The sequence below is a fragment of the Myotis davidii genome, unplaced genomic scaffold, assembly GCF_000327345.1.
Source record: "Myotis davidii unplaced genomic scaffold, ASM32734v1 scaffold741, whole genome shotgun sequence".
Classification (NCBI taxonomy): domain Eukaryota; kingdom Metazoa; phylum Chordata; class Mammalia; order Chiroptera; family Vespertilionidae; genus Myotis; species Myotis davidii.
In genome coordinates this window covers 272,953-296,369 of record NW_006291250.1, presented here as the reverse complement: position 1 = coordinate 296,369, position 23,417 = coordinate 272,953, and the positions used below count along the sequence as shown (strand labels likewise).

At 49.7% G+C, this 23,417-nt stretch overlaps 1 protein-coding gene across 1 annotated transcript in view; it reads left to right on the top strand.

Annotated features, from left to right (window-relative positions):
- Positions 1-6,175: 6,175 nt before the first annotated feature.
- SYMPK (symplekin) overlaps positions 6,176-23,417 on the top strand; it is a 48,078-nt gene continuing 30,836 nt past the window's right edge. The window contains exons 1-10 of the mRNA XM_015564399.1: positions 6,176-6,319; positions 6,463-6,528; positions 7,744-7,797; positions 7,889-7,962; positions 10,982-11,108; positions 12,307-12,556; positions 14,287-14,457; positions 15,670-15,909; positions 19,409-19,563; positions 21,351-21,598. Of these exons, the coding sequence (XP_015419885.1) occupies positions 6,215-6,319; positions 6,463-6,528; positions 7,744-7,797; positions 7,889-7,962; positions 10,982-11,108; positions 12,307-12,556; positions 14,287-14,457; positions 15,670-15,909; positions 19,409-19,563; positions 21,351-21,598 (1,490 nt within the window). The 5' untranslated portion in view covers positions 6,176-6,214. The remainder of the gene's footprint in view (positions 6,320-6,462; positions 6,529-7,743; positions 7,798-7,888; positions 7,963-10,981; positions 11,109-12,306; positions 12,557-14,286; positions 14,458-15,669; positions 15,910-19,408; positions 19,564-21,350; positions 21,599-23,417) is intronic.

Here is a 23,417-nt window from a genome sequence, read left to right as displayed (position 1 = left end):
CGGGGCCCAGGGAGGAGGGACCCTGAGGCTGCAGGGCGCTGGCGGAGGGCTGGGGGCGCTCCGAAGAGAAGGCAGCAGTCACGTTTGGGAACCCCGATTTCTTCTGCTTTGGACCCTCCCGTGCTCCCCTCGGGGCAAAGTTCCAACGTGGCCCCTGAGGCATGTCCGCCCCCGGCCGCGGCTCTGCCTCCGCTGTCTCTGCTCCCGCCTCCCTTCGAATAGCCGCTCTGGCCTTTGGTTCCTCAAACGCGCCATGCGCCTTCCGGCCTCGGGCGTCTTGCACGTGCTGCCCCTCCGCCTGCAACATCCTGCCACCCATTCTGCTGGGCTAACTCCCATTCATCTTTCGGGTCTCAGCGCCAACGTCACTTCCTCTGCCGAGTCCTCCTCTCCTGTCCTCTGTCCCGAAATCTGCCCGTTGAACGCGCTCCTAGGTCCCAGTTCTTTTGCTTTGTGTCACAGGTGATCTGATTTGGGTTTGGACCTTTATTTGTTTGGCTATTTGAATAATCAAATACCGTGAGCTCCATGGGGCCGGGGCCGGGTTGGTTATGTATGGTCACTGCTGTGTTCCCAGCACAGCGCTGGCCACACTGAAGACGCCCAGTTGATATTTGTTGAATGAATGAAAGTTACCCTTGAGGCCATTCTGCATGTGAGGGTAGCTGTCCTACTCCCACCCGGATACTCCATGAGGGGTGCACCTGGAAGGAAGGGGAAACAGTGGTTGCTGGTAATGGCAAAAGACTGCACACACACCCAGTGTTCTTTAATAGGAAGACTGGCAGGGGGAAAAAAATCCAGCCCTAACAGGTTTGGCTCAGTGGATAGAGCATTGGCCTGCGGACAGAAGGGTCCCAGGTTCGATTCCGGTCAAGGGCATGTACCTTGGTTGTAGGCACATCCCCAGTTGGAGATGGGCAGGAGGCAGCTGATCGATGTTTCTCTCTCATCGATGTTTCTAACTCTCTATCCCTCTCCCTTCCTCTCCGTAAAAAATCAATAAAAAATATATATATTTTAAAAATCCACATAAAACACTATGCAACTGTAAAAAGGAACAAGGGAAGTCTTGACACACTGATACAGAGAGGGCTCCAGCATATATTAAGCGAAGGCAAATGAAAAGTAAGATGGTGTTTATTATACTGTATGCTCCCTTTTTATTAATGAAGGGGAAATATGAATATAAACTTTAAAAAAGAAAGGCTAAACCAGAAAGTGGAAGAGGAAGGACAGGTGAAAAAAAAATTGGTGGATCTGAACATATCGTGAAAAGAGTGGAAAAGTTCATCATGAGAAGGCTCATTATGCTCCAATGGGCGACGGGGGGATGCTGGTGGTTGAGAGGCCGTGCCCCTTGGCTGGCATCCACAGACCTGGAGGGGAGAAACCGTCCCTTTTAAAGAGGCAGTGCAGCACAGTGGTGAGGCGGGTAGATTTTGCAGCGTTACTCCTAGGTCTGCATCTTGCAAACCGTGGGCCTTTGGTCAAGGGACTTGACCTTCCCAGCTCAATTGGTTGGGTGTTGCTCCAGGTACGGAAAGGTTGCTGGTTGGTTCCTAGTCAGGGCACTTGTTAGGGTTTCTGGCTCAATCCCCAGTAGGGGGTTTGCAGGAGGCACCTGATTGGTTTCTCACATCAATGTTTCTCTCCCTCTCTCTTCCTCTCACTCTAAATATCAATAAAATAATTTTAAAAAATAGTACCTACCTGGAAGAGTTGGCGTTGTGAGGTTAAATAAGTTCATACACAATAGCGGTTAAGCCTGGCCGGTGTTGCTGAGTGGATTGAGCGCGGTCCCATGCACCAAGAGGTCGCCGGTTCAATTCCCAGTCAGGGCACATGCCCAGGTTGAGGCCTCAGCCCTTCAGGAGGCAGCGGATTGAGGTTTCTCACTCGTAGATGTTTCTATATCTCTCCATCTAAAATCAATAAAAGCGTTTTTAAAAAGAAAAAAATAATCATTTTGTTAAAAGAATATAGTGGTAATTTTTCAAACATTCTAAATTTTTTTAAAATATATTTTTAAATTTATTTTAGAGAGGGAGAGAGGGAGAGAGAGATAGAAACATCAATGACAAGAGAATCATTGATCAGCTCCTCCTGCACGGCCCCTCTGGGGATTGAGCTGGAAACCCAGGCATGTGCCCTGACAGGGAATTAAACTGTGACCTCCTGGTTCATAGGTCGATGCTCAACCACTGAGCCACACTGGCTGGGCTTCAGACATTCTAGAGCCAAAGGGCAGGGATACTAAGCCCAGTGATTGGGGAAGCCCTTTGGCATTCACTGGGCAGATAATTACTGAACACTTCTTAGGTGTCAATCACTTCTATAGTAGGGAAACAGAAAGTAAACACACACACACACACACACACATCTTTGCCATCAGGGAGCTTACTGATAGGAAGTTCATTGATGATAAACGCCATGGAGAAAAATAAAGAAACACAGATGGGGAGGGAGAGGAAATGGAAATATCTCACAGCCAAGATTTTTCAGCTGAAACCTGGAAGGCTTGAGGAGGGCGGGAGTTGTGCCTGTCTCTGTAGAGGAGGAGTGTTCGAAGAAGAAGGAAGAGAAGCACAAAGGTTTTGAGGAAGGGGCATGCTAGGCATATTTAAGGGACGACAGGAGGCCAGAGCAGAGAGAGGTGAGGGAAATGAAGGCAGAGGTAGAAGGGGCCAGATCCTAGGACAGGGGTGGGCAACCTTTTGGTGAGTGCGTGCCGAAACCAGCAAAATCTCTGACTCAAAATTCTTCTGCGTGCCAACCCTAATTTTTTGAGAACATGTTACGCCTACTTGATATCTCTTACGGTGTACGTATGTGAAGAACCTTGAAGAAATAATAAAATTCATTTGAGCGACAAAAACACAGTATATGATGATGAAAAATACATTTTTTTTTATGTATAGAGCTACTACTTTGATCCGTCATGCTACTCCTATTATGAGACTTAACAAAATTCATCACTGAGAACAAAGATTCACAAGCGTATGTGGATGAAAACATGGAGAGTAACTCCGTTGCAAAGATTTTTTAAACAGAAAAAATTTTCTGGAATGGCATTCCAAGTCCTCAATAGTTCGTTTTCGACACTATTGAAATTGCCCTTCCCCTCTCTCGTCAATCCATGTTTCTGGTCTTCAAGATAACTTGTTACGTAAAATTATTTATTTATCTAAGATGCACCTACAGTGAATTTATCTGAAAAATAAGAAAGTCAATATTAAGGAAAAAATTGTAAATGGAAGATTATAAGAGAGGCTTTCCCGTGCCAGCAAAAGTTACTGGCTGCCATGTTTGGCACGCGTGCCAGGGGTTGCCCACCCCTGTCCTAGGACGTCTTCTAGGCCTTGGTGAAGATGTTGGCTTTGACTCAAAGCAAGATGTGGGGGTGACGGGCAGAAGGGAGACTAGGAAGCAGGCTATTGGCTAGTCATTCATTCAGCAGATACCTGTGTACAGTATATATGTTCCTTTTAAAAGATGCATCTTTTTTTAAAATATATTTTTATTGATTTCAGAGAGGAAGAGAGAGGGAGAAAGAGAAACATTAATGGTGAGAGAGAATCATTGATTGGCTGCCTCCTGCACGCCCCACACCGGGGATCGGGTCTGCAACCCAGGCATGTGCCCTGACCGGGAATCGAACCATGAAGTCCCGGTTCATAGGTCAACGCTCAACCACTGAACCCCTCCAGCCGGGCTCTTTTTGTTTGTTTGTTTAAAATGTATTTTTAGCCAGCACCGGTTTGGCTCAGTGGATAGAGTGTCAGCCAGCGGGCTGAAGGGTCCCAGGTTCGATTTTGGGGTGCCTTGGTTGCAGGCATATCCCCAGTAGGAGATGTGCAGGAGACAGCTGATAGATGTTTCTCTCTCATCGATGTTTCTGACTCTCTATCCCTCTCCCTTCCTCTCTGTAAAAAAATCAATAAAATATATTTTAAAAATAAATAAATAAAATGTATTTTTATTGATTTCAGAGTGGAAGGGAGAGAGAGAGATAGAAACATCAGTGATGAGAAAGCATCATTGATCCACTGCCTCTCCCATGCCCCCTACTGGGGATCAAGCCTGCAATCCAGGCATGTGCCCTTGACCAGAATTGAACCTGGGACCCTTCAGTCCACAGGCCGATGCTCTATCCACTGAGCCAAACCAGCCAGGGCAAGATGTATCTTTCTGACCTTCCTCAAATTTTGTTTAACGGTTTATACAGTACCCGTCAGATCTTTTCCCATGGACAGTCGCAGCTGTGTTTATCTCATACTAGTATTTACTAGGTGTCCAACTCATCTACTCTCAGCATCGTCCTGGGAGGTAAACACTGTTACCACCTCTGTTTCACAGAAGAGGAAACTGACTCCAGTCACTCTGTGTATACATACACAAACTTGACAAAATGGATTGACTTGCACATATTCTGTGGTACAACAGGCTGCGTGGACATCTTTTTATAATACTACACCAACACCCACCAACCTGTTTTTATTGTTGTTATTTAATCCTCACCTGAGGACGTGTAGAAAGAGGAAGAGGGCGAGAGAGAGAGAGAAATAGCGATTGGTTTGTCTTCGGTATCCTCCCGACCATGACTCCAACCCACAACCCAGGTATTTGCCCTGACCAGGAATCGAACTTGTAACACTTTGGTGCACAGGCGATGCTCAACCAACTGAGCCACTTCGGCTGGTCCGCCAAAGTGTTGGGTTTTTTATCGTTTCCTTTCTCTTCTACTTTCAGCCTGCCTTCCTTCCTTCCTTCCTTTTTTAATATATTTTTGTTGATTTCAGAGAGGAAGGGAAAGGGAGCGAGAGAGATAGAAACATAAATGATGAGAGAGAATCATTGATCGGCTGCCTCCTGCACACCCCCTACTGGGGATTGAGCCCCAAACCCGGGCATGTGCCCTTGACCGCAATCAAACCTGGGACCCCTCAGTCCGCAGGCCGATGCTCTATCCACTGAGCCAAACCAGCTAGGGCATCTTTCTTTTTTTAATCATATAGACATAACTCCCTCTCTTTTGTAAAAGGGGAACACGCAGTAAACATTATCTTCCACTTTGCATATTTTCGCTGAATGCATGCTGAGGCCCACAGTTTATTAGGGTATAGAGAGTGTCCTCATTCCTTTCCCCCCCCCCATTCCTTTTTACAGTGCGTAGTATTTCATTATGTAGATATATCATAGTTTTTTAGCCAGTCTCCTTATTTGAGAACGCTCGGATTACTGGTGGTCTTTAGGAATAGTTTTGTGCTTGGTATCCTTCTTATTTCATAATTGTGCCAGTGTGGCTTTGGGACAGATGCCCAAGTCTCCCCTCCCCATCCTACCTGACTTTTTTTTTTCTTTAATTGTTTTTTAATTTATTTACTTTGACTTATTGATTTATTTTTATTTTATCATTAACTTTTAGAGAAAGAGGATGAAACATTGATTTTTTTTTTACAGAGAGGAAGGGCGATAGAGAGTTAGAAATATCGATGAGAGAGAAACATTGATCAGCTGCCTCCTGCACATCCCCAACTGGGGATGTGCCCGCAACCAAGGTACATGCCCTTGACCGGAATCGAACCCGGGACCCTTCAGTCCGCAGGCTGATGCTCTATCCACTGAGCCAAACCGGTCAGGGCGAAAACATTGATTTCTTGTTCCGCTTACGTATGCATATCTAGGTTGTTTCTTGTATGTGTCCTGACCGAGGATCACAGGTGAGGACACAGTCTTATTGCCACCTGTTGAAAAACAGCTCCATAGCATTCTAGAAAAACGGCTGAAACATAATTTCTTTAACTAGGCCGTTTCTTGTGTATTGAGTCCTTACTGTGCAGGACTCTGCAGCTAGTCCCTGTTTTAGAAAGCTTGCTCTGGTGTCCAGTCCAGAGCATACAGCTCAGATGGAGAGACCCTGAGGCCAGCGAGGGGCTCTGTGTGTTCACTGGTTCATCACTCAGCAGATGTCTGCGGTCAGCCCGCTGTGTGCAAAGTACTGGGGGTGAGGCTTGGTGCTGCCTCTGACCCGAGAAACCTCAGTCTCCCCCAAATTACAACCCTCATGTACCCCTACAGTCTGAGACAGACCCTGAGACGGGGAGGGGCTTCGGAAAACCCCACAGGCTGGGAAGGAGGGTGGAGCCTCTGTGGGTGCTGAGGGGAAGGCCGTCCCATCTCTTTCTCCTCCAGGGTGTCTGGGGCGGCGGCCATGGCGGGCAGCAGTGGGGACAGCGTCACCCGCCGGAGCGTGGCGTCACAGTTTTTCACGCAAGAGGAGGGGCTCGGTATCGATGTCATGACCACTTCAGAGAGAGTGAGCACGGAGAGAAGGTCTTGGAGTGGGGGGGCACCGCCCCTGTGTGGGCGATCCACCCCCTGCTGGCAGAGCCCAGGGAGCGCTCAGGGGGCTGGGCTGGCAAGATGAGCGCCACCGCCTGCCTCTCCCCCTCCTTCTAGGTGGTCGATCTCCTGAACCAGGCAGCACTGGTCACCAGTGAGTCCAAGATCACGCTGCTCAAGCAGGTGAGGGGCAGGGTGTCACTGGGCAGGCAGGGCGCGGGGAGGGGCATGGGGAGCTGTGAACAAGAAGACACGTGATGGCACTGTGTCCCCATCCCAGCACTTAGGTGATGCCCGCCATGGTGCTCGGTGCTGGTCAGCCCGCCCTCCTTTCATTCCCACCAAAGCTCTGGGGCAGGGTGATGTCATCCCCGTGTTATAAGGGGAGACGCAGCCTCAGAGCTTAAATACCAGCCCAAGGTCACTCTGCTGGGAGCTGGATTCCAGCTCCCGATCCTGAGCTCTTCACCCGTCATTTCCTCTCTGCCAGGGTCCTGCCCAGTGGGGAAAACAAGCAGGTCACGTGACAGTGAGGACCCAGAGAGCAGAGCGGGAGAGGAGGGGCCGGGGGCTGTGGGGCTCAGGGAGGACTTTCTGGAAGCGGGGGCATCTGAGCTGAGACGTGGAGGATGAGGACGGAAACCAGCCAAGAGTGGGCGGGGGGCTTGAGAAGAGGTCACACTAGCTTGTGCAGAGGCAAAAGAGGACATGGGAATTAGTGTGGGGCGGGGGTGTGGTTCAAAACAGGATGCAGGTGGAGTTCAGAACCCAGTCCTGCTACTTGCTCAGCACGCAGCCTCGTGCAGCTGACTCCCCCTGCCAATGGAGTGGGGTACTGAGGGGCCACCCTCGTGGGAGGTGCCATGAAGGTAACAGCAGCCCCTGGGTCACAGGAGCCAGGCCTGTGCTGGCACCGGGCTGACATGAGCAAGCCTGCGGGAGGCGCTGATTCCAAAGAGCCTGGCCGGGGCCAGGGCCTCAGGCACCGGTTCTCAGGTCAGAGTGCCTGCTGGCCTGTGGCCGTGAGGGTGGGGAGCAGAGCCCGAAGGAGAGTGGGGAGCTGATGACGGCCGAGCCTCGGGAAGGCAGGAGCCTCCAGCGCTTCCCTCTCCTCTTCAGCCCCGTCCGTGTGTCTCACGTGCTCACTGTCCACCAGCACGTGGCCTGGTGGGATCTTAATGAGGCTCCACAGCAGCCCGGGGAGGGGTGTGTGAGATCCCCACGCGCAGAAGGGGCTCGGGAGAAGCCTGCCAGGCCCGGTGCGAGTGGCAGAGCCAGGGTTCGAACTGAGTCTGTCTGCGGCCTGCCCCGTGTCCTTTCCCCACACACTCCTGTCTGCACCGATGGGACCCTGGATTTATGTGGCGTTCCTCCTCCCCATCCCCAATCTCCTTCCAGGTCCAGGAACTGATCATCAACAAAGACCCCACCCTCCTGGACAACTTCCTGGATGTGAGTGACGGATGGGAGAGAGGGTGGGGGGCAGAGGTGAGGGGATGGATCCTGGTACCACCCTGACACGCCTTCTTCCTGATGTTGGCAGGAGATCATCGCTTTCCAAGTCGATAAGTCGATTGAAGTGCGCAAATTTGTCATCGGCTTCATCGAGGAGGCCTGGTATGGGGCCCCGGGAGTCGCCCTCTACTCCCCACCTGGCCCTGCCCCCAGACCTGCCCTCCGCTTCCTAGACCCAGTCTTCCTCCCAGGCACAGACTCCCCAGCAAATAAGTCAGAGTGTTGGAGTTGTCCACGGTAACCTCTGCTTCTCCCACACTTCACCTCCGTCAGTGAGGACCGTTGGCTGTGCCTTCAAAACGTAAACAGCATTTGCCCGTCTCAGCTGCTTCCCTGGCTATCACGCCCGCCGCCCTGGGCGACCTCAGTGGCCTTCTGTCGGCTTCTCTCTTGTTTACAGACAATTAACTGTTTTTAAGTGAACTCTTCAGTTGTGTTTAGCACATTCGGAATCTAGTTCCAAAACACTTTCATTCCCCTGAAAGGAAACACTGTTCCCATTGCCCGCTTCCTCCCGCCAAAAGGTGGATCCCCTGGGCCCTCCCTGCTCCCAGGCCTCCTGGCCACCGCCTCACAGATTGAAACCCACACTCACCCTTGCTCTTCCTGGGCCTCTCCGTCTTCACTCACCTCTCCTGGCCTCCTGTGGTTCCCCAGAAAGTGCTGTTCTGCTTCACAGCCCCTCTGTTTGCAAAGTGTACCTGCAAGGGGCCCGCTCACACCCTCTGCCTCTGCCTCCCTCAGAAGCCCTTCCTGGCCACGCCAGCACAGCCCGCTCCTCTGGCACCCCTTCTGCACTCTGGTTTATTTAAAAAATATATATATTTTCTTGATTTCAGAGAGGAAGGGAGAAGGAGAGAGAGATAGAAACATCGATGATGAGAGAGAATCATTGATCAGCTGCCTCCTGCACGCTCCCCACCGAGGATCAAGCCCACAACCAGGGCTTGTGCCCTGACCGGGAATCGCACCGTGACCTCCTGGTTCATAGGTCGACGCTCAACCACTGAGCCATGCTGGCCGGGCTGCACTCTTCACATTGATCAGCTGCCTCCTGCACACCTCTCACCGGGGATATGCCCGCAACCTAGGTACATGCCCTTGACCGGAATCGAACCCGGACCCTTCAGTCCGTAGGCCGATGCTCAACCACTGAGCCAAACCAACCGGGCTGCACTCTTCTTTATAGTGTTCTTGGCATTACCTTGTTGCATCCCCACAAGCAGGTCAGCTCCCTAGGGCAGGACTTCTCTATTGCAGACCCCTGTGTCCCAGTGGCTAGAACAGTGCTGGCACACAGGAGGGGCTGAATATGTATTTGTTGGGCAAGAATTTAAATCAGAATAGTAACCACGTGGAGTGCTTACTCTGCCACACACTTTAAAAAAATATATATTTCTTTATTGATTTCAGAGAGGAAGGGAGGAGAGAGAGATAGAAACATCAATGATGAGATAGAATCATTGATAGGCTGCCTCCTGCACGTCCCCCACTGGGGATCGATCCCACAACCCAGGTACATGCCCTTGACCGGAATCGAACCTGGGACCCTTCAGTCCGCAGGCCGACACTCTATCCACTGAGCCAAGCCGGCCAGGGCAGCCACACACTCTTAACTCCTGTCCTCTGGTCGCCTGTAGTCTCCACCGTAGCCTTCCGGATGGAGACTTGGTTTTCCTCCTTTTATGGAAAGGGAAAGTGAATGTTAAAGGGACTTGCTCAGGCTGACTCAGTTCTTCATTAAACATTTGCCAGATGCTCTGTGACTGCGAGAAAATAAAAATAGCCTTTTTTTTAGTGAAGTTTCTCATTGTCAGGCACTGTACTAAATGCTTTGCCCACTTTGTTATTCAACTCTCAAAACAATACTGTGCATTTTGGCCCATTTAGCCAAAGATAAAACGGACTCGGAGAGAGGAAGTGAGTTTCTTGAGGTCACACAGCCAGCATGTGGCAGGGCTGGGACTCTAAACCGGGTCTGTAACACCATTGCCCAACGTCCACCTGCTACTCTGAGAATTTGTGCTAAGTTTCTGAGTTGCAAAAAACCCCAGCAAAACGATTTGCTCAGCCGCTGCGTGTGACTTGCCTGCGATGTGCCCGGCATTTGTGCAGGCTGTAGGAATATGAGTAAACACAGATTTTGTTCCTGCTTTCATGTAGCTGACAGTTGAGTTTCATATTTTTTGACTAATTAGCTTCAGGTTGTGTGTGAAATGATACTTACGGTCTGAGTTCTAGGTGTGGCCTTTAATTCTTTTATTATGTTTATTGAAGGCCTTTCATTCTTTCCTTCAACAAAAAAACGAGACTCTGCTAGTACTCAGACTGAAAAGGGTCCCTCCCCTCATTCAGAGCCCTCAGATGTAGGTAAACAAACTAGTAAACAAAACTAGTGATTACGTGCCGAAGCCGGTTTGGCTCAGTGGATAGAGCGTCGGCCTGCGGACTGAAGGGTCCCGGGTTCGATTCCGGTCAAGGGCATGTACCTGGGTTGCGGGCACATCCCCAGTGGGAGATGTGCAGGAGGCAGCTGATCGATGTCTCTCTCTCTTCGATGTTTCTAACTCTCTATCTCTCTCCCTTCCTCTCTGTAAAAAATCAATAAAATATATTTAAAAAATATATATATATATTTAAAAAAAAAACAAAAACAAAAAACTAGTGATTACGTAAAGCAACGTGTTCTAAGGTAGTGACAGCTACTATTAGCCAAATGCTTTCTACACTGTTCTAAGCACTCTTTGCATGTATTGCTGCAATTTTCACAACAAGCTATGAGGGAGGTACTGTTTTAAATGAGACAGAGTTGGTTGCCCAGACTCATACAGGCATCTAGCTCTATTGCCCCTTATTTGAACAGCAGGGGTCTCTTAGGGCAAAGCGGGGGGTGCATGAGTAACGTAGATAGAGGGTTCAGGGGGCAGCTGTGTCCGAAGGCACCAGCCACTGTCCTCAGCGTCCGGATGTGCTGGCAGACGAGAGGCGCACTCCCTGCCTTCGCCCCCCTCCATCCCTCCCTCCTGACACACTGACCCTGACTTCCTTTTCCTCCTGGAGCCCAGGTTCCTCTCACCTGCCCAGAGACAGACTTGATTTGCCCTTTCTCCTCCCCCCGCAGCAAGCGAGACATCGAGCTGTTGCTGAAACTGGTCGCGAACCTCAACATGCTCCTGCGGGACGAGAACGTGAACGTGGTGAAGCGGGCCATCCTCACCATGACCCAGCTCTACAAGGTGGCCCTGCAGGTAGGCGCCCCGCCCGCCCGGGCTCCTGGCTGCACGGCGCATCTACAGACCCACCTGTCAGTCCAAAGCCAGGGTCCGGTCAGATCCTTCCTGAGCAGGAGGTGCTGTTGGTGTTTGGGAACAGACAGCAAGGGACCTGATGTGAATGTCTGCTGGTCAGGGACCACCATGAACCCGTCCATTTATACATTTCTGCATTCAGCAAGCATTTCCCGAGGAGCTCTTCTGTGACCCAGATGGGCCAGTCCTGCTGTCACGGTGCTCATGGCCCAGTGAGAGACATGCCCTAATTAAAGCATCGCAGGCCCCGGACGGTGGGGCTCAGTTGTTTTGAGTGCCGTCCCATGCACCGAAAGGCCGCAGGTTCAATTCCTGGCCAGGGCATATACCCAGGTTGTGGGTTCTGTTCCTGGTCGGGGTTCGTACAGGAGGCAGCTGGTCAATGTTTCTCTCTTACATCGATGTTTCTGTCTCTCCTTTCTCTCTCTCTCTAAAATCAATAAAAACATACTTAAAAAAAAAGAATGACAAATACTAATCTGGGCTGTAGTTAGTGCTATAAGGAAAAGACACTATGGTGTGTTCATTAACGATCACGTAAAGATGAATTCATTTAGTCTCTGCCTCCCCCGCTTATGGTCAGCGTGGTTATTCCTTTGTCTCGCGTCAGATTTGAGCCTTCATCACTCTGGGTGGTCACTGTCTGTGAACCTCATGGCAGGACCAGGTCTGTCTTGGTCACCCCTGGGCCCTGTCCCCAGCGTCCCTCAGCACAGGGCTGCAGGCAGAGTTGTAACCCAGTAAGTGTTTCCCAAACGAAATTTTTTTCTTATTTTTTTGTTTGTTTTTGTTAATCTTCACCTGAGGATATTTTTTCCATTACTTTTCAGAGAGAGTGGGTGGGAGGGAGAGACGGGGAGAGAGAAAATAACATCACTGTGAGAGAGACACATCAACTGGTTGCTTCCTGCACGCACCCTGACCAGGCAGGGAGCAAACCCGGGATCCAGGTAGGTGCCCTTGACCCAGAATTGAACCACAACCCTTCAGTATGCAGACTGACTCTGACCACTGAGCCACATTGGCCAGGGCCAAGTGACATTTTCATCATCGTTCATGGGTATCTGGGTGTGGCAGAGTTGGCGACTGATGTCTTGTCCCCCTTTCTGTCTGTGCATCCCTCCCTGGCCGCTCCCAGTGGATGGTGAAGTCGCGGGTCATCAGCGAGCTCCAGGAGGCCTGCTGGGACATGATGTCCGCCATGGCTGGGGACATCATTGTGCTGTTGGACTCCGACAACGATGGTGTCCGTACCCACGCCATCAAGTTTGTGGAGGCCTTCATTGTCACCCTGTCGCCCCGCATGGCTGACTCGGAGATACCCCGACGCCACGAGCAGGACATCAGCCTGGACCGCGTGCCCCGGGACCACCCCTACATCCAATACAGTGAGCACCCCGTCCGCTGCGCCATCTCCCAGTCACTTCCTCTTCCTCCCCCTCCCTTTCTTCTTGGTTTTTCATTTCCGGAGACAGTATAACGCAGTGCTTCAGCGCCTGAACACTAAGTTCAAATCCCAGCTTCACCACTTACATACCACTTACTACACTCCTTGTGTGAACTTGGGCAAGTTCCCTCTCTCCGAACTTCATTTTCTCTGAGAAATGGAGGTGATGGTAAGACCCTTTACGGTTGGTAGTGAGGCTCCATGAGGATATGAGCGCTTAGTAAATGCTAGGTTTTCCTGTTGCAAATTATGAAAGTAGCACCCTGATACTACTGAAGTGTCGAGCAATAAAGGTGGAGGGGTCAAAGGGAAAGTATCCTGCAGTCTTGCTTCCCAGAGGTAAGTACTGCTAAGAATGCTGTTTCCTTCCAGACGTTTTCCACGCGAAGACAGATACTTGCCCGTATGTATTCCTAGTTTCTACGTTTGATGACTTTTTTGTTTATAGAAAACAGGACTTGCTTTAGATTTCCAGCTGAGAGATATTAGAGTGTAGTGGCTTGTGTTTGAATCTCGGCTCTATTGGGGAAGCAACCTATTCTGTTTCTTCATTGATACTTGGGGGTCATTATATACGTTAGGGTGTGAGAAATTAATGTGGCTGCTCTTCTTCCGTGTTGTTTGACAGCCTGTTTAACTCAACAATATTAAGTTTTAGCTTTCCCTATGAAAATCATGTTCACCCTGGCTGGTGTTGCGCAGTGGATAGAGCATCAGCCCACACACCAAAGAGAAATGGGTTCAATTCCCAGTCAAGGGCATGAGCCTAGGTTGTGGGTTTGATCCCCAGCACCAGTCAGGGCACTTGACAACTCACATCAGGCCACATCCCCAGGTTGTGGGTTTGATTCCCTTGTGGGAGGCAACGATCAATGTTTCACTCTCACATCAATGTTTCTCTCCTTCTGCCTCTCTCTCTCCCTCCCTCCTTTCTTCTCTCCTTCTCTCCCTCCCTCCCTCCCTCTCCTCAATTCCACTTTCTAAAACTCAATGGAAAAAATATCCTCAGGTGAGGATAACAAAACAAAACAAAAGAAAATCATGTTTAATTGCTACACAATATTCCATAGTACTGTTACATCCCATTCAATTATTTATTACATTTTTATTGATTCAGGGAGGAAGGGAGAGGGAAAAAGAGAGATATAAACATCAATGATGAGAGAGAATCATTGATTGGCTGCCTCCTGCACACCCCACACTGGGGATGGAGCCTGCAACCCGGACTTATGCCCTGACTGGGAGTCAAACCATGACCTCTGGTTCCTAGGACCACGCTCAACCACTGAGCCACGCCAGCTGGGTTTATTCCATTTTTTATCCAGTGTTTTTGCAAAGAAAGATAACCACCAAAGTTATGAAGGGTTAACTTTTGGGGACTGGATCGAGGAGACGCTGAGTTCTGTGTGTACGAACACACATGTAAGTCCTCAACGTTTATATCAACATAGTTCACCCAGTCAGATTCTGATGGTTGGATATTTAAAGTTATTTCATGTTTTGAGCAGTCTCATCACTACATCTTTATACTCACTAAGTCTCCAAAGACTCATCAGTACTAAATGTTGCGTTTTTCAGCCAATCACAGCCATCCACGCACAGGGTCTCTTTTCCTGTTGACCTCATAGGCTGCTCTCTCCTACTGACTGGTTCCCTTCTCTCCCTCATTAGACGTGCTGTGGGAGGAGGGGAAGGCAGCCTTGGAGCAGCTCCTCAAGTTCATGGTGCACCCCGCCATCTCCTCCATCAACCTGACTACAGCGCTGGGCTCCCTCGCCAGTATCGCCCGCCAGAGGCCGATATTCATGTCCGAGGTGATTCAGGCCTATGAAACCCTGCATGGTAGGTTGGTCCCCCCGCTTCCCTCCCACCACCCGGCCGTCGGCTCTTTCCTGAGGAAATGTGAGCGCTAGGTGGTGGACTCCTGAGAGACCCATCATTAATTTAGCAGGTGGTGGGCACAGAGAAGGGCTCTCTGGGTTACACAGGAACCTTTCTGTTGCGTGTGACAGAAGCCTGGTTCAATGCTGGTTTAATACTGCGGTACATGTGGGTGAAATGACATGATGTCTATGAAATACCTCAAAATATTCCAGCCTCTCCTCCCTCTCCCCAAAAAGCAGGGAGGAGGATACATGTGTCAAAATAAGCAAAACGTTGATGGGTGCATGGTGATTCGTTGTACGTTTTCTCTGCTTTTGTGCACATGTCAAAACTGGAAAGTTGAGTTGAGATGTGAGTGCGTCAGATCACAGCTCTGACTCCATCTGTCGGTTTATTTTCTCCATGTTGGGGTCCGTCTGTGCCTCTTCCCTGGGGGAGCAAAGATGGCCCCCAGCAGCTCCCGGGTTCCCTTCTGTTCACCTGGCAACCCCAGGAAGAGAGTGTCTCCTTCCCAGTCATTCCAGCACCAGTCCATGACCTGTGTTCATTGTTTCTGATTGGCCGAGAAGCGATTACAAGCCTGTATCTGAGCCAATCACAGTGGCTAAGGAGTTGCTGCGCTCTGACTGGCCCGAGACTTTGCCCACTTGGACTGAGAATGGAGCCCGGGTGGTTCCCTCAAAGGAGGATGGGAGTGTTGTTGGCCGAGGAACGGGGGAAGGACGCTGGGCAGGCAAAGCTACAGGCATCCTCCTTTGCTCTGGAGCAGGGGAGGCTCGCTCAGCAAGGTGACTGTTAGGCACTCCACAGTCATTCTGCTGGCAGGGACCACAGGGAGCTGTGGCAGCAGCTCGGTCGGGCCATTCGGGAGGGGAAGGTGATGGTTATAGTCATCCCCAGGGGAGGCATGTTCGGATTTCCAGTCCAGAGATGGAGGGAGATGGGATTCTGTGTGATAAGGGGAAGGGTACGTTTTCTCCTTGGCGTCGGGTTGTAACACTGATGAAAACCTCTCGGGGCTAAGCTTAAGCTTGCAGAGAGGGAAGGCTGCCCATTCCATTGGAGAGGGAAGAAACTTTTAGGAGATGCCTGCAGGCACTGCTGGGGCTCGGGAGTGAGACTGAGGCCCCCGAGCTCCGTCCACAGCAGGCACCTCCTGTTTCTCCTCAGCCAACCTGCCCCCCACGCTGGCCAAGTCTCAGGTGAGCAGCGTTCGCAAGAACCTCAAGTTGCACCTGCTGAGTGTGCTGAAGCACCCAGCCTCCTTGGAGTTCCAGGCCCAGATCACCACCCTGCTGGTGGACCTGGGCACGCCTCAGGCCGAGATCACCCGCAACATGCCCAGCAGCAAGGATGCCCGAAAGCGGCCTCGAGATGACTCGGATTCCTCGCTCAAGAAGATGAAGCTGGGTGAGCTGAGGAGCCGCGCGGGGCCTGGCAGGAGGGGGTGACAGGGGCTGACCATGTTTAAAGGGTTTCAGTGATTTCACTCAACTAATCTCCATTTTTATTAATATTATCAATTACATTGTATAAATGTGATGACATAATAAATGATACCAAAATAGAGTTATCAAAGTTAGAGTATAGTCTAAAGTAATTATGAATTACTTAAATTATACAGAAAGGAACAGAATAAAAATAGTCTCCCTCTTGCCCCTCTCCCCAGAAGTAACCACTCCCCAAGTATTACACTCAGCCTCATATGTGTAGAATTCCCCTTTCTTTTGTTTCGTTTAAGTGGGTTTTCTTTTTTAAGTAATTCTTAATGGTCACATTACTTACCAATAGTATCAATCATGGCAACCTTCCTGACTCGCAAATTTTCTAAAAATCACTTATGTTTGTTTCTAGAACATGTATGAAAGGTGTGTGTGTGTGTGTGTGTCTAGAACATGTATGAAAGGTGTGTGTGTGTGTGTGTGTTTTGTTATTCATTTAAAAAAATAAGGAATTAATTTTGATATAAGGAGTGAGGTAGGGATCTATTCTTCCCCCGCCCCCATTATTAAGCATACAAAACAGAGTGTTCTATATCTTAATTTACTGAGTAATCATCTTGGAGCTCTTTCTATATCTGCACATAGAAATCTGCATCCTTTTAAGGGTGGAGTAATCATCTGGAGTGCATGTGGGTCATTTTAACTAGTCCCCCTGTTGATGGACATTTCATTTTTTAAAGTATAAAGATTTCTATAGTATAACAGTCTTGCAAACGTTTCCAGTCACAGGACAAATTCCTAGTAATGGGACTGGTGGGGCAAAGGCTTTGTGCATTTAAAGTTATATTTTGTGCACCAATTTTGTTTTTCTATTTCTTTTAACTGTTTATCTTGAAACAATTTTGAACTTGCAGACAAGTTATAAGAATAGCACCAGAACCTCCCGTGTACCCTGCAGGAGGCCGAGCCCCCATGGATGTCACTGTCATGTTTATTCAGTCTCAGCCTTGCTCTGCTCACCTTGGCACGGTGAAGAGTCCAGGACAGCTGTTGGCGGATGCCCTGCCTTTGGGTCTGTCTGCTCGTGCCTCCTGAGTGCATTATTCAGGTTCTGTGCCTTTAACAGGGACAGTGCAGAAGCGGTGCCCTGCCTGCGTGGCATCAGGCGGCACAAGGTGTCGGTCTGTGCCGTTTTGGTGATGGGACTTGGGTCGCTTGGTTTCTCTGGTGTGAAAGGACCCCTTTCCCTTGCACATATGGGCTGAGGGAGACACTGTGTAAAATACCTGTTTCTCTTCAGACTTTGACCCAGGGGTCTTAACATCCATTGATGATTGCCGTCTGCATTGTTACTGCTGTAATGGCTACAAAAAATTTCCCTTCTACATTTATTAGTTGGAATTCTTCTAAGGAAGAGTTTTCTTCTCACTTTATTATCAGTATGGATTTGTGGATTCTTATTTATTCTCTGGGTTATGATTCATTACTGTTGTCATTAATTTTGCTGCCCAAAATGCCTTTATTGAGCCTTCGAGCTGGCTGCTGTGTCCCTTTAATGTGCTCTATAAGTTTTGTTTGTAATTGATTTTAGAGAGAGAAAGCAAGAGGGAGAGAGAGAAACATCGATAGGTTGCCTCCTGCATGCACCTGGATCGGGGATCGAACCTGCAACCTGCGTATGTGCTCTGACCTGGAATTGAACCCACCACCTTTTGGTCTACAGGATGACTCTCCAACCAACTGAGCCACTCTGACCAGGGCCTATACGGGTTCTTTTAGTGTTCTTTATTTTTGATGTAAGATATTCTGGGCTCATCTTGTACTTTCCTTACCCTAGCCTTGGAATCAACATTTCTCTAAGGAGCCCTGGTTTCTTTTAGATATGGAATAGTTTCAGAGATCATATCTGGGAGAGAGGGAGATCAAATTTGTGCCCATTGCTGCTGGTGCATTTAAATGCTTGATGCCCATTGCCAAACTGTTGTCCAAAAAAACTGCACTGGGGTTTACACCAGCACTCTTACCAGCCCTGGACATTCTGTGCAACCTCTGGGTATAAACCGTACCCTGGGTTTATTTGCTTTCTTACTTCAGTTGGAGTCAGGCTACACATTGTTTTACATTTATTATCCGTTTGCATTTCTATGAAGTGCCCATTATTGAGCTGTTCAACCTTTTGTAATTAAGTTACATGTGCCTTTGGTTAATGCACCATCACAAATTACTTAAATGATCACCCTGTCGAACATTCCAGTTTTTCCATTTTTATAAAGACAACTTCAAGGAACATGACTGTTCGTGAACGCTTCTTTCTAAGGTTCACATGATCGGTGTTTCTCCGTGAGCTTGTGTTCAACCAGCCTGTTACTACTGATGGAGACTGTGTCACCTCTCTGTGCTGTCCGTGCCGTGAACTCTCTGTACATTTATTTCACCTTGAAAATGGATAGACGTTTTCAGAGTAGATATCTAGAAGCGGAATTCGGTCTGTCGAGGAGATGTTCACATTTAAAATCTTGACCTGCTAACAAATTGCCGTTCCGAAAGCTGTACCAGTTTACATTTCCACAGTCCACACCCTACTAACAACTGTCATACCAACCTTTTCTTTTTTTTCTTTTTTTTTAATATATTTTATTGATTTTTTACAGAGAGGAAGGGAGAGAGAGAGTTAGAAACATCGATGAGAGAGAAACATCGATCAGCTGCCTCCTGCATATCTCCCACTGGGGATGTGCCCGCAACCCAGGTACATGCCCTTGACCGGAATCAAACCTGGGACCCCTCAGTCCGCAAGCCGATGCTCTATCCACTGAGCCAAACCGGTTTTGGCCTAACCTTTTCTTTTTTAAATATGTTTTTTATTTCAGAGATGAAGGGAGAGAGAGAGAGAAACATCAATGGTGACAGAGAATCTTTGATTGTCTGCGTCCTCCTACATGCCCCCTACTGGGGGATCGAACCCACAGCCTGGCGGGTGCCCTGACTGGGAATCAAACCTGCAATCCCTTGGTGCATGGGACAGCGCTCAAGCAACTGAGCAGCCCAGGCTGAGCAACCTTTTTGTTTTTCTGTCCATCTCAGAGGCAAAAGTGCTCGTACTGGGTGGTTTTTACATTTCCCTGAACCTGGTGAAGCTGAGCACTGTTTCAAAGATAGAGGTTTTTAAACACTAAAGCTCTGGAAATGATTAGTTAACCAGTTTTTATCTTCTTGGAGCTTAGTGTGATCAGCTGGGCTGGGCTGACTTATTCCCATTTCCCGGATGAGAACTGAGGCCTAGAGAGAAGCAGTTAGTTCCCCAGGGTCACATGGCCCTTTGATGGCAGAGCCGGGCTGCAACCCAGTCTTCGTCCACCGCACGGCTCCTGTCCGCTGAGGCTGCCCGGAGGCCAGGGCCCCGGCTCCCGGGGAGGAGGGAGGACCCGCTGCCTCTCTAGAGCATCTTGTCTCCTTCTCTCTCCCAGAGCCCAACCTGGGGGAGGACGACGAGGACAAGGATCTAGAACCGGGCCCATCGGGGACCTCGAAGGTCTCAGCCCAGATCTCGGGCCAGTCAGACACAGACATCACAGCCGAATTCCTGCAGCCTCTGCTGACACCCGAGAATGTGGCCAACCTGGTGAGGAAGGGTGGGGGCTGCTCCCCACTGGGCGGGGAGGAAGGGCCTGTAGTCCTTTTCCTGCCTCCACTCCACACTGTCACCTCTGCAGGTGGCATCAGTCCTGAAACAAAGGGGGTGTGGGCCAGGGGGCCCGTGGACCTCTTCTCTGACCTTTACTCCTTCGGGGTCACTGGTCACCACCCCCTGCAGTCTCTCTTTAGGTGGCCTGAGCTCCCATCCAAACCCACTCCCTCTCCCTCTCACCCAGGGGCAGGGGTGTATTAACAAGAGTTCACCCCATGACTTGTGTGCTAAGTGGTGTGAGATCACTGGGGAGCAGGATGGCCAGCATTTTCCTCAGATTCCCCAAGTGACCCTGCTCCACAGGAAGAACAGCTGGACTGAGCTGATTGGGGCTCGGGGGAGTGAGTCTCACCTGTCGTCGGGCTGTCGCAGCACCAGACCTCTCTGTTGGGTGCTCGTGGAAGAGTGCGTCTTCCCACGCTGGTCAGCATTCACCCTCAGCCTCCCCTTCTCTCTGCCTGGAGACCCCACGGGGTTAGCTGTTAGGAAAGGGGTGGAACTTCTGTCATGATCGCGGCGAGAAGGAGTTTGCTCTCTGGTGAGCTGCAGGCCTCGGTATGCAGCTATCTCCTGCATCTTTCTCGGATGTTCCACAGGCATCTCAGGCTCAAAACGTCAGGATAAACTTACGACATTTCTCTCTGCAGGCCGTGGCCCCTCCTGTTCTGGCACACCAGCCCCCTAGTTGCTAAGCCAGAAGCCTGGGAGTTAAGCTCTTTGCCTTCCCCCGATCCTGCCCCTCTTCTCCATCCCCAGACCCGGCTGGTCCAGCCCCACCCTTTCACCAGCAGCACCACCCGCCTACTTCCTGGCTGGCGCATTTTTCTAACATACAAGTCGTGACACTTCCCTGTTCAGATCCCTGCCATGGCCCTCTGTTTCCTTGTAGGTAAAACTTAAATTCAACCTGCCTCAGTCCCTGTCTGATGTGGCTTCCATTAACTCGTACCTTGTCCATCCTTGTTCTACTGGGAAATTGTCCTTTTCAGAATAATTGGCAGGACGTTGTTTATAGGATTCTTATGCTTTTACAATACCTGCTGTGGTAATGTGCCCCTCTGTGTCCGTACTCTTTTTTCCTTCCTCCCTCCCTCCCTTCCTTCCTTCCTTCCTTCCTACTTTCTTTGAATGTTTTTTCCCACAGTTTTAAGTTATATTCTTGGTTATTAGTTTTCTGTCTTCTTTTCCAATATAAGCACTTAAGTATGTGCTTAACCTTCCAAGTTTATCTTAGTTTGAAATTATCTTTTGTTTTAATTTCCTGACAGACATGGATATGCTTTGTTAGGATACTGATTTTTGTTTTTTTAAGCGAATGTCTGGTCCATGTTCTATTTCTTACTGAACCTCCTTCCCGTCTTCGGGCAGGGCACCGGCTCTGTGCCTCCTTGCCTCCACCCGTGCCCCTCTTGTACCTGGAATACATACCCCTCCCACAGCAAGACTTGGCCCTTTGCCAGCTGGATTCTCATCCTCCTCTCAGTTCTCAGCCTGGGTGCCAGTCCCTCAGGGACCCAGAGCTGTCCCTGGCCCTTGTTCCCCCGTCACACACCATGCTGCATCATTACTCGTGGCCCCTCTGACTGCCCCAGGGGTCTGAGCTCCATGAGAGCAGGCCCAGGTCTGTCATGGTCACTGCCATTTCCCCAGGGGCCTGGGCATGGAGCCTCCCTTATCCAGTCAATGAGTAAGGAAAGGCTGCCCTTCCTGGCTGTCCACAGGTCCTCATCAGCATGGTGTACCTGCCTGAGGTCATGCCTGCCTCCTTTCAAGCCATCTACACCCCAGTGGAGTCGGCAGGCACCGAAGCCCAGATCAAGCACCTGGCTCGGCTCATGGCCACACAGATGACAGCCGCAGGCCTGGGGCCAGGTGAGTGTCACACGGAGCCGACTCCGACCAGGGACTGGCCCTGTGCCTGCTGGTTCCTCCTACTGGAAGGGCCCTTCCTCGTGGTGGAACAGATGAAAATCACATGAGCTTTTAGGTGTTAATAGTTAGAGATCCACAGGGGGCAGCCGGTCAGTGATTCTCAGCATTGAAGTTTCTGTCCCTCTCCCTTCCTCTTTGAAATCAATAAAAGTATATTTTAAATAATAATGAATAGTTACAGATCCTGGAGATCTATTAGTGCTCAGTATTTTAGACCCTGAACTTTGAAATCCGACAGACAGGTTTGATGTCTACGTTGAATCAGACTGTCTCAGTCACTCTGGCTGTGTGGAGTGGGCTAAGTTTCTTAACCTCTCTGAGCCTCAGGTGTTTTTTTGTTTTGTTTTTTTAATATGTTTTATTGATTTCAGAGTGGACGGGACAGGGAGGGAGAGATAGAAATATCAACGATGAGAGAGTCATTGATCGACTGCCTCCTTGCACGCCCCCTACTGGGGATTGAGCCCGCAACCTAGGCATGTGCCCTTGAGTGGAATTGAACCTGGGACCCTTCAGTCCGCAGGCTGATGTTCTATCCACTGAGCCAAACCGGCTAGGGTGAAACACAGAACTCCTACTAGTAAGTGTACACGTAACTGTTAAGTGTGAATTTTTACAAAGTGAGCACACCAATGTAAGTACCACCTAGACGAGGATGCAGTGGGAAGAGAGAGACATTTCTACCCTAAAAAGTTCCTTCTGGTCAACACCCCCACACCCTCCCTCCATAGTGCTCATGGCCGTGATTTCTGTGTCCGAGATTAGTCTTCTCTGGTCTTGAACTTCGTATAAACGGGTCGTGGAACGTCTGACCTCGTGTGCTCAGCAGAAGCTCTTGAGGTTCATCCATGTTGTCGTGTGAACCGTAGTTGACATGTTCTCGCTCATATCACTCCCTCCGGTGCAGTCACCGTTGGTTTACCCCCGTCCCACTGGTGCACCTGTGGGCTGTTTCCGATGTTGGGCCGTGTGAGTAAAGCTGCCGTGAACATTGTACATGTTTTGATGCACACGTGCCCTCGTGTATCTTGGGTTGTTGGGTCATGTGTCAGGGTGTGTTGGTTGCCATCAAATGTCCATCCGCTTCCCAAAGTGGCCGTCCATTAGCCCCTCCAGCAGTGAGTGGCATTTCTAGTCGGAGCCTCCGTTGTTGTATTGCCAAGTGATACAAAGCCTGCTTGTTCCAGACATGCATTTTGCAGGTTTAAATGAGTTTTGTGTGTCTGAGCCTCAAATAGAGCCTGGTGCACGGGAGGTTCTTCTCTCTCTCTCTCTCTCTCTCTCTCTCTCTCTCTCTCTCTCTCACACACACACACACACACACACACACACACACACACACACACACTCACACACACTTCAGAGAGGGAGAGAATCAGAAACATCAGTGATGAGAATCATTGACTGGCTGCCTCCTGCATGACTCACACTGGGGATCGAGCCCACAACCGGGCATGTGCCCTTGACCAGAATGGAACCTGGGACCCTTCAGTCCACAAGATGATGCTCTATCCACTGAGCCAAACCAGTAGGGCTGATTTTTTCTTTTCTTTTCTTTTTAGAGAGTGGAAGGGAGGATTAGTTGCCTCCTATACCCACCCAACCAGAACTGAAGTTCGAGCCTGCAACCCACTATGTGCCCTTGACCAGAAATCGAACCCACCACCCTTTGGTGCCTTGGTTGATGCTCTAAGCACTTGGCACACTGACCAGGGCCTTAGTAGTTTGTGGGATTTTTCTGCATAAAAACATCCTCTTATATATAAAATTGGGATATTATCAATCTCTAAGGATCAAGAGAGACTTAAATTGAGTTCACAGTCGTGGTTAGATAATTAACTTAGGGTTGAGAGTGA